This window comes from Vicugna pacos, chromosome 19, assembly GCF_048564905.1.
Source record: "Vicugna pacos chromosome 19, VicPac4, whole genome shotgun sequence".
Lineage (NCBI taxonomy): Eukaryota > Metazoa > Chordata > Mammalia > Artiodactyla > Camelidae > Vicugna > Vicugna pacos.
This window is the reverse complement of record NC_133005.1, coordinates 46,864,197-46,879,479: the sequence shown is the minus strand read 5'-3', so window position 1 is coordinate 46,879,479 and position 15,283 is coordinate 46,864,197. Positions and strand designations below refer to the sequence as shown.

Here is a 15,283-nt window from a genome sequence, read left to right as displayed (position 1 = left end):
GTGAGGCCCCCATAAGCCAGACTGGAAAACCTCCTGGTTCAGGGGACATTGGGTTGACTGCACAGAAAGTCCTTGCCTCAGTGTTGAAGAATAATTAGCCCCAGACCGGGCACTGCACAGACCCCACCTAACAGATTTAAAAAAAGATTTGAAGGAATCAAACTATATCCTTCTAATTGTGCCCCAAAACAAAGCTCAAGAATAGTTTTAAGAACGCAAAATATCCAACCCTCAGCAAGGTAAAATTCACAAAACCTGGCATCTGATCTAAAATTATCAGGAGAAAAGACGGAGAAAAGGACAACTCACACTGAGGAGAAAAATCGGGCACTTGGAACTGGCCCGAGAGCTGATGTAGATCTCAGTGTTAGGAGACAAAGACACTGACACGGCTGTTAAAAGTGAATATGAAGTGTTGAAAACAGTTAAGCAGAGAAAAGAGACTCAAATATCTAGAATTGAAAATTACAGTATCTCAGTTTAAAAACACACCAGATGGTTTTAGCAGCAAATTGGACACTGCTGAAGAAAAGACTGAAGACACAGCAGTAGGAACTAACCCAAATAAAACACGGAGAGGAAAGAGAATAAAAAGTTAACAGTCTCAATGGCAGATGTGGACAACTCCCAGTGCCCTAATACAGGTGTAATTAGTATCGCCGAAAGAAGGAAAGACAGTTTGGGACAGAAAGAGTAATTTGACAAAACAAAGTCTGAGATTTTTCCAAATTTGATGAAAACTATAAAACTCAATGAACCTCAAGCACAGAAATATAAAGAAAACTACACCAAGGCACAACATAGTCAAATTTCTCAAAACCAACGATAAAGAGAAAAATAAAATAGGACAAAATACCCAGAGGAAAAAGACGCATTATATATGAAGGCATAGAAATAAGGCTGACAGCAGATTTCCTGTTGAGAACAACACAAGCAAGACGACAGGGAAGCAACGTATTTAAAATCCTGAAAGGGGGAAGAAAACCCTGTCGACCTAGAACTCTACACCCAGTGAAAAGATCTCTCAAAGACAAAGGGGCGAAGAGTGTAAGTGCCTGGCACGAAGCTCTGATTACCAAGGCACCTACGTCAGAAGATACTGCTCGTGAATAAACATATCGCCAGCCATGTGACACAGCTACTAGCAAAACAACCAGGCAGGGAACTGCTCCCCCAGCATGGAGCCCCCCTTTCAGAAAACCCTGGGTGACCTAGGAAACTGAGCACCTGAATGACCCAGCCTACATCCTAATTCCCGCCCTTATGCTGCAAGCTTACCAGTGATGAGCGTGAAGCCCCAGACACCGCCCCCTCAGACCCTGATAAAGGCAGAGCCCCAGGTTCTCCCTCTCCCCTTCCAACCTAGCTGTGTGGCCGTAGGGTGTGCCATCTGCCCTGCAGGAACTGTGAGTAATGAATCTTGTTCCTCAGCGTTCCCTCATGGTTTTGCTGAAGTGCATCCTCTGGTCACAGTAAGAACCACAAGGTTCCGGTCCAGCCACAGCATCAGTCCCGGCAGCAGGCGTGGGGGTGTCTACGAGGCTCACTACAATAATACAGGCCTAGAAAATGCCACAGGCACTCCATCAACAAGCTGGGAGTGGCGCAGCAAAGAGCAAATTAAATCCAAGTGAGCAGGAGAACAGAAATAACAGAAGTGAGGGCCGAAATCAACGCAGGTAAAGATAGGAAACCAATAGGGGAAGTCAGGGAAGCCAGCAGGTAGTTCTCTGAAAAGACTGATGAAATCGATAAACCTCTAGCCAGGCCAACCGAGAAAAAAAGAGAAGATACAAGTTATTAACTGTCAGAAATGAAATACGATCCCATGGACATTAAAAGGACAATGAAAGAACTTTAAAACAATAAGTTCATCCTGTGTAGCACACAGAACTATATTCCATATCTTGTAACTTATGGTGAAGAGGAATATGAAAATGAATATACGTATGCCCATGTATCACCGAAGCATTATGGTGCACACCAGAAATTGACACAACATTGTAAACTGACTATACTTCAATAATAAAATATACATATATGAGAGAACATTTCATAAAATTAAAAAAATTTAAGAATTTTGTGAACAACTCTACACCCACAAATGTGATAATCTAGGTGAAATGAACCAATTCCCTTTAAGACACAAATATCCAAACTCACACAAGGTTACACAGATCATCTGAGTGGTCCCACATCTATTAAAGAAATCAGTAATGAATAACCTTCCAAACAGAAAGCACCAGGCCCAGATGGGCTCACTGGTGAGTTCTAACACTGGAGGAAGAAATGATACTAATTACTTAATCTCTCCCAGGAAACAGAAGCTAGGGAATGCTTCTTAACTCATTCTAGGAGGCCAAAATTGCCCTAATACAAAAACCAGACAAAGACATCACAAGACAGGGAAAGTAGACACCAATATCCCTCATGGTCATAGACACAAAAACCCTCAACAGAATATTAACAAATCCAATCCAGTAATATATAGAAAGAATTACACACCACGACCAAGTGCAGTTTATTCCAGGGATGCAAAGCTAGTTCCACATTCAAAAATAAAAATCAATGCTATCACTTATACATGGAATCTAAAAAAAAAAAAAAAAAAAGACACAAATGAACTTATTTACGTAACAAAAAGAGACTCACAGACATAGGAAACAAACTTATGGTTACCAAAGGAGAAAGGTAGAAGGAGAGATAAATTGGGAGTTTGGGGTTAGCAGATACAAATGACTATATACAGAACAGAAAAACAGCAAGGTCTTACTGTACAGCACAGGGAACTATATTCAATAACTTCTAATCACCAATGATGAAAAAGAATATATATGTATATGTATAACTGAACCACTATGCTGTACACCAGAAATTGACACAACATTGTAAATCAGCTATACTTCAATAAATTAAAATATCAGTGTAATCCATCACATCGATAAGCTAAAGAAGAAAAATCTTAAAATCATATCAACAGATGCAAAAGAGCATTTGACAAAATCCAACATCCATTCATTATAAAGACTCTCAGCAAACTAGGAATAGAGAACTTTCTCAACTTGATAAAGAATATCCTCAAAGCCCCCACAGCCAACATCATACTTAGTGGTGAGAAACTAGATATTTTCCCATAAAGTTGGGAATAAGGCAAGAATGTTCTCTCTTGCCGTTCCTGATGAACACTGAACTGGAAGATTAGTATAGCATCATACTAATCCAATGAGACGTGAAAAGGAGAATAAAGGTATACAGATTTGGAAGGAAGAAATAAACTGTCTTTGTTTGCAGATGACATAGAATATACCCCAAAAATCTATTAAAAATAAACAAAAACCTCCTGAGCCAATAAACAGTTGTAGCAAGGTTTCAGACTACAATGTTAATATACAAAAATCGATCACTTTCCGATATACCAGCAGTGAACAACTGGAATTTGAAATTAAAAACACAACATTTACATTAGCATCAAAAAAAAGAGAAATACTTAGAATTACTTATAAATCTAACTCCAAAAAAGTAAAAATGGATATGAAAAAGACTACAAAACTGATGAAAGAACTCAAAGAAAATCCAAATGAATGAATAGATAGTCCATGTTCACAGATAGGAAGCCTAAATGTTATTTAAATGTCAGTCCCTCCCACCTTGATCTGTAGACTCAATGCAATCCAGTCAAAATCCAAGCAAGCTATTTTGTGGATATCAACACACTGATTTAAAGTTTATGTTGAAAGGCAAAAAAACAGAGTATCCAATACAGTATCGAAGGAGAAGAACAAAGTTGGAAGATTGACACTCCCTGATTTCAAGGCTTACTATAAAGTTACAGTAATCAAGACAGTGTGGTTTCAATGAAAGACTAGGCAAGTAGATCAATAGAATAGAATACAGACTCCAGAAAAAGACGTACACAAATATAGTTGACTGTGTTTTGACAAAGGAGCAAATCAATACAATGGAGGAAGGATGGTCTTTCCAACAAATGATACTGGAACAACTGGACACACACATACACAAAAATGGATCTAGACACAAACCTCACAATTTTCACATAAAAGTTCCTGTAGATAATATAGAAGAAAATCTGGATTACCTTGGCTGGGCAAGGATGTTTTACATACAACACCAAAGAGGTGATTCATGAAAGAAAAAAAAAATCTATAAGATAGATTTCATTAAAATTCAAAACTTCTCCTCTGTGAAAGACAATATTAAAAGAATAAACAGATAAGCCACAGACGGAGAGAAAATATTCACAAAATGCATAATTGATAAAGGATTTGTATCTGAAATATATAAAGAACTCTTAAAACTCAACAACAAAAAAAATCCCAAACAACCCAGTTAAAAACTGGGCCAAAGACTTGAATAGATGCCTCAGCAAAAGAGACATACAGGTGGCAAGTAAGCAAAGAAAAGATGTTCAACATCCTGTTATCGGGGAGATGCAAACTAAAACAACAAGATACACACACTGCACACTGAAACCCCAGCAATGGCTGAAACCCCAAACACTGACCACACCAAGTGCTGGTAAGGATGTGGAACTACAGGGGATCTCATGCATGGCCGGTGGGAATGTAAAGCGGCACAGCCGCTTTGGAAGACAATTTGGCAGTTTCTTCCAAAGCTAAACAGTCTTATCATTAAATACAGCAATCACACTCCTTGGTATTTAACCAAAGGAGTTGAAAACTAATGTTCACACAAATATCTCCACACAAATGTTTATAGCAGCTTTATTCATAATTGACAAACATTGGAAGCCACCAAGACGTTCTTCAATAGGTAAATAGATACAACTGTGGCACATCCCAACTGTGGAATGCTATTCAGCACTAAAAAGAAGTGAGCTGTCCAGTCACAGAAAGATATGGAGGAAACTTACATGCTTATTGCTAAATGAACGAAGCCAGTCTGAAAAGGCTACATAGTGTATGATTCCATACATGTTGTATGATGTGACATTTTGGAAAGAGCAAAACTGTAGAAACGGTAACAAGATTAGTGGTTGCTAGGAATGGGGGTGGGGGAAGAGAAGAGACAGAGCACAGAGGGTTTTTAGGGCAGTGCAACTATTTTGTGTGATACCGTGATGGTGGGAACATGACATATGCATTGTCATAATTCGCAGAATGTACACCACCAAGAGTAAAGCCTAATGTAAATTATGGACTTTAATTAATAGTGTATCAAAAGATAGTGTATCAATACTGGTACATCGGTTGTAACAATGTATCACAGTAACGCAGGATGTTAATGGCAGAGGAAACTTCGTGATAGGGAGGGTATATGGGAATTCTCTGTACTAGTCCCTTAAAACTCCTCTCAGAAATAAAGTGTACTAGATTTTTTTAAAGAAGATGAAATTTTTTTCAGACATACAGAAACTAGAAGAAGCAGGAGACCCACACAACATGAAATGATAAAGCGAGTTTTTCACACAGCGAAAAAAATTGTGACAATGAATATATGTATGTTCATGTGTAACTGAAAAATTGTGCTCTACACCGGAATTTGACACAACATTATAAAATGACTATAACTCAATTAAAAATGTTAAGAAAAAGAGCTATCTGACAAAGTTTTTTTAAGTAATGAAAATATTTCAGTGAGCAGTTGATGAACAATCTTGAAACAAATGAAATGAAAAGGTGTAACGTATGTAATGGGAATATCAAAAAGAGAATGAAGAATAGAGCAGAATACATTTTTTTAAAAAGTGAGTTTTTCGGGCAGAAAGCAAATAATAACAGATGGAAATTTGGATCTATACAAAAGGATGATAACACTGGTTATCATTATAACTATGTGGGTAAATGTATAAGGTTATTTTTTAGTGTGCCTCAGGCCTGGATAAGAGTGTCTCTTCTCACTTTGTTCACTGCAGTGTTGTCTGACTGTTTCTACGGTGGGCAAGAATTGCTTTTACAATTACAATAACAAAAATATATTCTGTCCTCCAAGGGTCTTCCCACTGCACCCTGCTTTTGAGAAGGAGCTCCATTTCCAAACCCCAGACAGTGGTCAGGGAGCTGATGCAGGGATGCTGATAAAGAGACTCGCCAGTCAGAAACACAGCCCCTCGCCCCCACCGTGTGTCAGCCAGGAAGGGCTGCCCAAAGCCCTGCTCACACAGGCGTCCTCAGCTCCACCTGCTCCCCCACCCCACCCCCGCTTTCTGACGTCTCCCCCAGGGGAGGGGGAAGGTGTCGTGTCCACTCTCAGTGTCTTGGGCCTCTGACTGAGATTATTGCCCACAGACACATCAGACACCACTGAGGGGTTAAGGCAGGGGCAGCATCCCAAGTAAAAGGTGTTAGAGCTGGACCTTCTCTCCTTTCTCCATCAGTGAGACTAGCCAGGGGAGTCCTCATCCCAGGGTCGAGGCCACAGCAATGACAAGATGCAAAATTAACCACAAGGCGTCGCTACTGCACAGCTGTTGTGTTGAGAGCATCCAGATGAGGTGGGCTGAAGAGAGAAAAATTTTGTTCTTCACTTTAAGCCATTTGTAGCCAGAAAGTCGAATTAACCACAGTTCCGGACGTGCGCAAAGGCTTCTCTGCTATCTCTACTGTACAGGTGGCCGCGATTTGATGTTGATCTAAGAATACTGGTGAACTCAAATGTATTCATTCACGGAAAATGATCGGAAAGCTTCTCAAAAATAATTTCTCATCTTACAACGAACCACCTTAGTAAGAGGCTAGCAGCGCCTGGGTCAGGGCAGGAGTCTGCAATGGTTAATTTCATGCGTCCACTGGCTAGGCTGTGGTGCTCAAATGTGTGCTCAAATACCAGTCTAGGTGGTGTTGTGAGAGTTTATTTCAGATGTGGTTAGCACTTCAGTCATTAAACTTTGAGTAAAGCAAATTACCCTCCAGGTGAGGCCCTGAGAGCGAAGACTGAAATCCCAAGTCCTTGAAGTAAGCGCCTCTCAACGCACATGTGTCTGTAGCTACAGACGGAACGCGCTCTGAGTGACGTACTCACAGGACACCTGGGGACCGGGAGCTGGGGGTCTCCCTGCTGCCCTACAGAACGCAGGAAGGGCTGCGGACCAGGGCAAGCAGTCCCCCTCTGAGCATGCACCCATGATTCCTCAATTTCAAGTTGTTCTGACTCCAACAGGCCCCTAGACTCAGCACTTCAAGAAAGAAACGCGCCTGGGGGTCTGTCTGGCCGTGACCCAGGCCTGAGGTTGGGGGAGGTTACTTCCCTAGGGTCAGCACATGGATGAGGCCAGGGAGACATGAACTCCCCAGGAACAGTACGAACACGAGGGGCCCCCCCGGGAGGGTACCTGTGATGGTTGCTCCAGAACAGTCAGGAGTGTTCTGGAAAATGTGCTCCAGGGCAAGGACCACGTCTTACTCCTTTCCGCTTCTGACTGCAGATGTATGCATCGGAAGACACTGCCTTTAGGAGTCTAGAAAAGGGCTCTTGCACAAGCCTGGCCACCCCGTGGGAAACGCATGGCCAGCTCTAGTGACGGTAAATCCTTGCTGAACAACTGGAGCGGGGCTTTTGGGGGCTGGACTGATTCCCCAGGCTCTCAGGGCCCTCCTGCTTACAAGGCCACTCTGATAGCTGATCTGGCCTGCCTGGGGGCTGCCACTGCCGTCAGCTCACAGTGAAGGATGTGATCTCCAGGGTGATCCAGAAACAGAAGAGCACGGCATGTGGCTGGTCCACCCTTCTCCCATTGGAGAATGTGGGGTGTGTAAACCTCGAAACCAAATCAAGAGGAAGCAAATTTTCTGGGTCTGGTAGCCGCAGACCTCGTGCATCCAGGTGGGGCCGCCTGTAGTTACCTCACTCTCTCTGCCCCAGACACAGAGGCCAGCTTCTGCTGGGCTCCCACACTGCCAGTGGAGTGGCCAAGTGCCTGGGGCCACATTACAGACACCCTGGTCTGCAGTAGCCTTGTCCTCACACTGGATAAAAGGCCCAGCCTGTAATTAGCTCAAGGTGAAAGGAGACAAGTGCTTTCTCGTTGTAGCCACTTCACGGTTTAAATCGATGTTACTTAGAAACCAGAAGCACTGACTGCTTTTCTCTCGGGAGCTCCAGTTCCCTGGAAGGAGGGACCGGAGGGTGAGTGCTGGGTCTAGAGTCCACCATGGAGCCGTCTGTCAGGGAGGGTTAGGCTGGGGGTCCTGTGCTAAACACTCCAAGCAGGTTCAGGAACTTCACAACTGCTGGGGCTCCTGCCAGGTGTGGCTCCCGTCTGTGGACTGCCCCAGCCAAGGTGCTGGGGGACACAGCCAGATCTTCCTAACTCGCAGCTTGTCCTCCGGGCCCTCCTCCTGCCTAACAAAGCCACGGTCTCCCCACTCTGGCCTGATGATGGGTCCCCCTGCTCCACCTACAGTCAGGAGGAGCCAGAGGAGCACCAGAGGGTCTACTTCCACCCAAAGGAGACTGCGGGGTCTCTAGCCAGGCCTACGTACCCTGGTGAGTGGTCAGAGCATCCCAGGAAGCAGTGGCATCTGCCTGGCCAACTCTCCCAAGTCTGGGGCAACCAGCTGCAGGGTCGGCCTCTCCATGGAGCCCCTCCCCTCCCCTCCTGCTGGCCTCAGGGCCACAGAAGCTCCCTCTCCCCTGGCTCCTCAGCATCCACTGGGCCTGACTACTCTGTGGGGTCTGGCCAAGCTGACACCTCCTTCCTCTTCCTGAGGAGGGCAGACTCCCAGGACTAGAGGCCTGCGGGAGATCCTGGCTGCAAAGCCAGTCCTCTGGGGCCCCTGAGCAGCGTCCTTGGCCTCAGCCTCCTCATCTGTATGATGGGGACATTTCTAGTGCCTGCACCACAGAGTGAGAGGTTGGAGAAGCCCACGTGAGACCAAAGGGCTCAGGGCCACCTAGGAACTGCCAGTCATCACTTCTCTCCTACACCTGCTCAGGAATCAGCCAGGCAGGGCTTTGTGTGAGGTGACTCAGCTGTGACTGAGCCCTTCTAGTTTTGGTAGCTGGTGGGGTCCCGAATTATCAACCTCTGGATGGGAGTCTCAGGCAGTGGCCCAGGGGACACAATGTGGGCCTTGCAAGCCCTTCTGCTTGGTCTTCACGATGTGGCAGGTGGACCTTGGGTGGATTCCTCACTGTCTTTAGTCATAAACACCACCAGGTTTCTCCTCTGCTGTTTTGACAACTTCTACAGAGAGAGCCGTGTCAGAACTAAAGATAAGGAAAACATTTTTGACAGTGTGTGAAAGAAACTGGCAGAAGTGTATCTAATTTGGCAGAAAGTCTCCTTAGAGCAGAGATAAGCGGGCTCGCCAAGGAGATGTTTATGGGCAGGATGAGGGGAGGGGGCTATCCTTTCCTCCTCAACCCCCTGGGGGCCAGTGAGAGAAGCAGGGCTGATCTGTTGGAGCCTCCCACGAGGTCCCTCGTCCTGGAAGTGATGGGTGCTCGGGGACGGCCCCATGGGGCTGAGCCTGTGCGGCCTCCTCCAGCTCTGTGGGGCTCCAAGTGTGTCCCCCAAGACCTCCCCTGGCTCAAGAAGCTGCCAGGGTTGGGGCCAGAACAACCCAATGTAGACACCTCGGCTAGCAGGAGAGGCTCCCGTGGAGCTCAGGAGTCACCGTGTCCACACGGTCCCCTGTGGTGGGCAGGGCATGGCTGTGCTGTCACACATGTAACCCTGCACAGATCCACATATGGCTCAAATGAATGTCTGTGCTTCTGCACATGGGTAGCCCCATCTGGGGCATACACACCCCTAGGCTGGTGTTCTACACGGCATTCACACCCACACGGCACAGCTGTGGCCTCTCTTGGTGGCTTGCACATGGCCTGATCCCCTCATCTGGGTGAGTCAGGCTGGGACCAGCCAGTGGATGCTCGTGGTCACCTGAGGGTGTGTCCCAGCTACAGAGCCAGTCCTCTGGGGGACCCTGAGCAGTGTCCCGAGGCCTGCGGGGCATCCAAGTGGAGACCCAGAAGGTGCTCAAACTGGTAGAGGCAGGCTTGGGACACTGTGGGCACACACGAGCTGCAGACGGGATAAGAAAGGGAGTGGAGAGGCCAGGATGTGTGCAGGGGCAGCCTCCAGGGAGCATGCGGGGGCCAGTTGGGAGGAAGACCCAGAAGGGGAGGGGAGGAGGGGGTCCGTAAAAGGCTCCAGAAGAACAGAAGCCAGAGGCCGGCATGCTGTAGACCCTGAGAGGAAAGGGAGAGGCAGGAACTCCGTGAGGGGAAAGTGGGGACGGGTAGGAGGCTGGGGTGCAGTGAAGGCTACAGGGGCTCTACCACGGGTCAGCTGCCCAGCTCTGAAGGGTTCCCACAATCACAGATCACCTGGGCCCACAGAAAAGGGCACTCCTGTGTGTTTTCATCTGATTGCCACTTTGCTGAGGTGGGGACTGGGGTTCTGTTGGAGAAGCCAACACTCCACCTCCTTAACTGAAGGAGGAGCAAAGAGAAAGGACAAGCCTGTAACGCCTGGAAGAGATGCTGGCTATACCACCAGGTTGGGAGTCTACTGACGGTTAGGGAACTCCCCCAGCCACAGCTGACACAGCCTCTACCCAATAGCCTTAGGGACACAGTGGTTAGTTTCTCCTGCACCCATGGGGTGGCACCGACGCAGCATCCACACACAGTCAGGTGCTCATCCCCGGGGGTCATTACCTGTGGGTCCAGGTGAGGCATGCAGGTATAAACACCCATCTACCTTGGCGCCCTTTCAAAACCTGGCTAAAGTGACAGCTTTTAGGGTGTAAGTTGACAGGGATGGGAAGATGGAGGAAGAGACAACAATGTGATTAGAAGCCAGAAAACACACAGATACACAATGAATGACTCAGCAGACCCAAAACCGGAATTACAGCCAGAGTGTGGGAAGCTCCAGACGGAGGCAGTCCGCACCTCAGAACCCCCGGGGACTGGCAAGTTCAGGTTCTGCTGGAGGTAGAAGAGGGGGCCTGTATCAAGAATGACTGGTGGAAAGTATGTCTATGAAGTCAGAAGATTCTCAAGACCCCTGTCCTGACTCTGAGAGCCAGGGAACACTCCCCTCCCTCTGGATAAAGCTTTGAGTTTTAGTCTCTGGAGAGTAAAAGAAGGGTCTGCAGGCTGGGAGAGAAGACCCAGTGAGGTTCCCAAACCACAAATAAGTCCTAAGAGAGCGTCTGCCTATGACACCAAGATCCTGCCCCTACCCTGGACCCCAGGAGGCTGGCAGCTGAAGAAGACCCTCCAAGCAGGACGTGGGAGCATCTCCTGGGGGGCAAACAACTGGTGTCATCATCAGACTGCAGGACTGTGCAGCCTTCTGACGTCACAGTAACGCCGCGTCATCTTGAAGCCAGAGGGGCTGCAGGGGTCCCTCCGTCCACAGCATGACTAAGACACCAGCTGGTAAATGCAGAGCCAGTTCCAGCTCAGGTCTGCTGACCCCACAGAGGACAAACCCTCAAAAGCCCAGGACGTCGTGGCAGATGGAAGCTTCTCATGGAGGTACTGAGGACCCAGAACTCTGAGGCCAGGCTCCCTTGTACCTCCCAGAATCCTCGAGCCAGAGGACAGAATCTGGAAAACCTCAAGTTCTTATCAGATCAGAGCAACCTCCTTAGAGCTCATAGTTCTTCAACATCAAGGTCCTTCACACCAGCATAGCGTGTCCACTCTAGGATGTCCCTTCTCCCATGACCACCAGCCACATCCCAAACATGGTCTCCCTGAGACATCTTCCAAATCCCACAGCAGATGGCCCTCCACAGGGAGCGCAGCCCACACACATCTGTTAAGGGCAAGGCTGAGTCCATCCTGGTTGGAGCCCTGCCCAGGGCCAACCTGGGATTGGGTTGGAACTGTCTCTCCCAGGGCAGCTCTCTCGGCCGTTGCCCACCTGTCCCCAACCATGAACAGAGGTCTTCCCTGAGATGTGGCCCGTGGAGGGGGCCCTGCACCACCTCATGCCTACCTTCCAAAGCCTCTCGGTTCCCTCACCACCTGCACACTCACCTGCACTTGAAGCTGACCTCTAGGGCCCTCTTCCCACCCATGTTACTCTTGTGGTTCTTTAGACCAGCCAGGCAAGCACACTTGCACCAGCCGTCACTTTCCCAGGCATCCGTGCCTCTCAGCATGGCTGCTCTTGGGAATTACCTGGCAGCCTTGAAAATGAGTCCTGACGCCGTGCTGCGTGCACTGGGGGGGGAGGGGGGCTTCTGGCTGAGCTGGTGCAGGTGTACCAGGCTCCCTCAACATGTACTGTTTCGGTGTCAGAAAGGGCGAGAGGCCAAGTGAATCTTCAGAGGAAACAGGGCAGAGACCCCAGGAGAGGGTGAAGGCAGGAGGTCCCACGCAGAGACGGATGTGGCGATTCACTCTGAGCATCTTGTTCTCTCCCAGCCCTGGCCTCTTCTACCTCTTCTCCAGGCAGCCAGAGCAGGGGCCTCAAGCGGCTCCCCAGAATGGTGTCACCTCAGCTTGCAGAGGGGACACTGCAGGGTTGGTATTGCCCACATCCCAGCACTTGTGTGCCAGCATGACTGGGTACAACCCAGATAGCAGCTGGAAATGAGGCCCAGAATTTCTAAGAATTTTCCTTCATTCACATGTCAGATGGAAACTCCAGGTTAGCCTCAAGGGCCGCATTCCCAGGGAAGTCAAAGTGTGTTGACAGTTCAGGCTGAAGTGACTAGAAGCCCAAACCTAAGTTTCACCTGGGAGAGATAAAGCCCTACCTGACACAAAAGTGTAAGATACCTTCAGGTACGGCTGAATCCAGGAGCTCTGCAAAGGCCATTGGAGAGCGCTCTCTTCCTCCCCCTCTCACTTCTACCTTTCTCTCTCTATTGCTCAGCTCTGCCTCTCTCCAGATTGTCCAAACTCTCCTCCTGCAGGTAGCTTCCTCCTGTGGCTAGGAGAGAGGACTTGGGGCAGCCCCCGCTTCACGCCCCACACACTGACAACCCCAGCAGAAAGACTTCTCTCTGACCCCGGAAAACTCTGATTTAAACATGCCCGGTCTGCGACTTAGACCTCAGGGGAAAGGGCAGTTCCACGGAGGAGATTGGGTTCCACAGAGGAGATGTGGCATCAGGGAGAGGCCTGAGATGGAGGAGTCCACCCACCACCCAGTCCCCAGGAAGGTGACTCATCAGAGCCATCGGGACAGAGACGGTGTCCTCACCACAGACAAGCTCCCGCTCACAGTCAGAGTGGACTTTTATTAGGAAATCACCCTGCAAACACACTGAGAAGTGCTGTGCTGTGGGTTCCATGTGTTTCCTGAGGAAGGAGGGTCACAGTATCAGAGCTGTCGAAGGAAAGGGGCCGGAGGGCAGGCGGCCTGGGCCCGCGCCCCCACAGCAACAAGACTCGGCCACCGAGAACCTGCACACAGACGCAACACGGGAAACACGCCAGGGCACACACATCTGCACTACACTTAAATAAACAATAAATACAGATTCTGTTTGCTGTTGTCCATGCCTGGAACAGAAGGAGCCAAAGGGGCAAAGAAAACCAGAAAGTCCCTCTTTCCAGTGGACCAGGGGAGAGTGTCCCCAAATTATCAAACCTCCTCAGTTACAAAATACTTTTTCACAATTCCGTTATTAAAATAATAAATAACAAAATATATAAAAAATAACTTGGTTGCATTAAAATTGTAACTAGAAGTTACAGCGAGACTTTTTTGTGGCCTATCTCATAGTCCGATGGGTAATTTTGCTTTGATTTCATTTATTTTCCTCTCATGCGTCCTGGTGTGGGTCTAGGTAAAATAGTACAAAATTAATAAATAAAAATGTCAAATAAATAGCAAATGTTAACATAAGAGGTTGTGAATATAAATACTTACATTTTGACAAAATTAAATAATTTACAGAATAATTAAACTAACTACTTTCTTATTTCTTCCAGGAAGTGCAATTTCTCTACTTTTAAATACTAACTTGGAATTGCAGTCACAATTGATTTGGACTCTATTTACATGTTAAGAACATCGTGTTTTTAACACATTAAATTAAAATTTACCTTCTTTTGAATCTTGAATGGATCTAAAAAGAAGAGAGCCCTTGGTGGTCTCCAATTAGGGATTTCCCCCTGACCTTGCTCAGCTGTGACCCGGGGCACGCGGCAGTGATGGGTCTGGGTCTGGGTCTGGGCGGGCGCATGCAGAGCCAGAGGCCCCGGCCCTGACCCAGACCTCAAGAGGGAGCATGACCCCAGGCCGCAGTGTCTGTATGGGCTCAGGCCACAGCACCCAGACAGAGGAGCTTCCGGTTGGAACTTTCAAGGGTCCCAGGTTAGCTTCCTTGAGCTGACAGTGGGCTGCAGGCATATTCCTAACCTACCCTCTGGAACGTTGCTTTTTTCCATCCTTAACATAAAACTGAATTAAAGGACAACAGAAAACACACTTGCCACAGTGGCTGCACCAAGCAGGCACACGGGCACGCTCCAGGCTGACATGACACACGCACGACCCGCCCCGGCCCACGGCTGCCCTCCCGCCTCGACAGACAAAGCAATACTGTGGTTGCGAACTCCAAAACTTCCCTGAGAACCTTGTCCATGAGCTTCCACTGGAGACTCCAGAAGCAAAAACAAATCACTTGTAACCCTTCGTGCACCTGCACTTGCGTGGAGAGGCCCAGGCTCTGGCCTGGCAAAGCGCATCGCATCGAGGAAGATACGGCTTTCCAGGCCCAGCCCCTCCGGGTGGCCACCGAGGCTGCCCGGGGCTGCCAGCTAGGAGTCACTGTAAGTTGGAAATCTCCACCGGGAGGGCCGGGCAAGGGAGGTAAACAGTGGAGCTGAGTGGGTGCCCGGCGCCCCGGGGTCAGCATGGTGGCTCCCCGAACAGGGAGGCCTAGACCTGGATCCCCCTCACAGCCTGCTTGATGCTCTCCAGGAGGTCCTTGTTCTCCGGGTTCTGGTAGCACTCCTGGTTGGAGTACATGTCGGTAAGGGTGCTTACGTAGGCGTCAAAATTCTGCTCGCATATTGGCTCCTAGAGAACAGAAGCAGTTTCGCAAGGCCCGTCCATGCCGCGGGCGTGTGGTTTTCAGAAGCAAAGGAAATAGAAATCGGTGGGTGAGCCTCAGACCCACATGCCCACGCCCCCGGAGACTAGCCCGGGCATCCCCTGGGCGGCCCTCGGGCTGGAACACCCAGGGGCACAGGCCAGCCATGTGGCCCGCCCAAGCAGAACTCCTGGGCCGGGGCCTTCCACCAGGACCCCAGAGGCAGGGGAGCGCCCCACCCTCCTCGTCCTCCTGGAGCCCCGGGGGCAGGTACCAGCTCAGCTGTGGTG

At 48.5% G+C, this 15,283-nt stretch overlaps 1 protein-coding gene across 1 annotated transcript in view; it reads right to left on the bottom strand.

Moving 5' to 3' along the window:
• Window positions 1–14,839: 14,839 nt before the first annotated feature.
• MYT1 (myelin transcription factor 1) overlaps window positions 14,840–15,283 on the bottom strand; it is a 57,717-nt gene continuing 57,273 nt past the window's right edge. Inside the window, exon 23 of the mRNA XM_031687590.2 lies at window positions 14,840–14,980. Coding sequence (XP_031543450.1) covers window positions 14,840–14,980 — 141 coding nt within the window. The remainder of the gene's footprint in view (window positions 14,981–15,283) is intronic.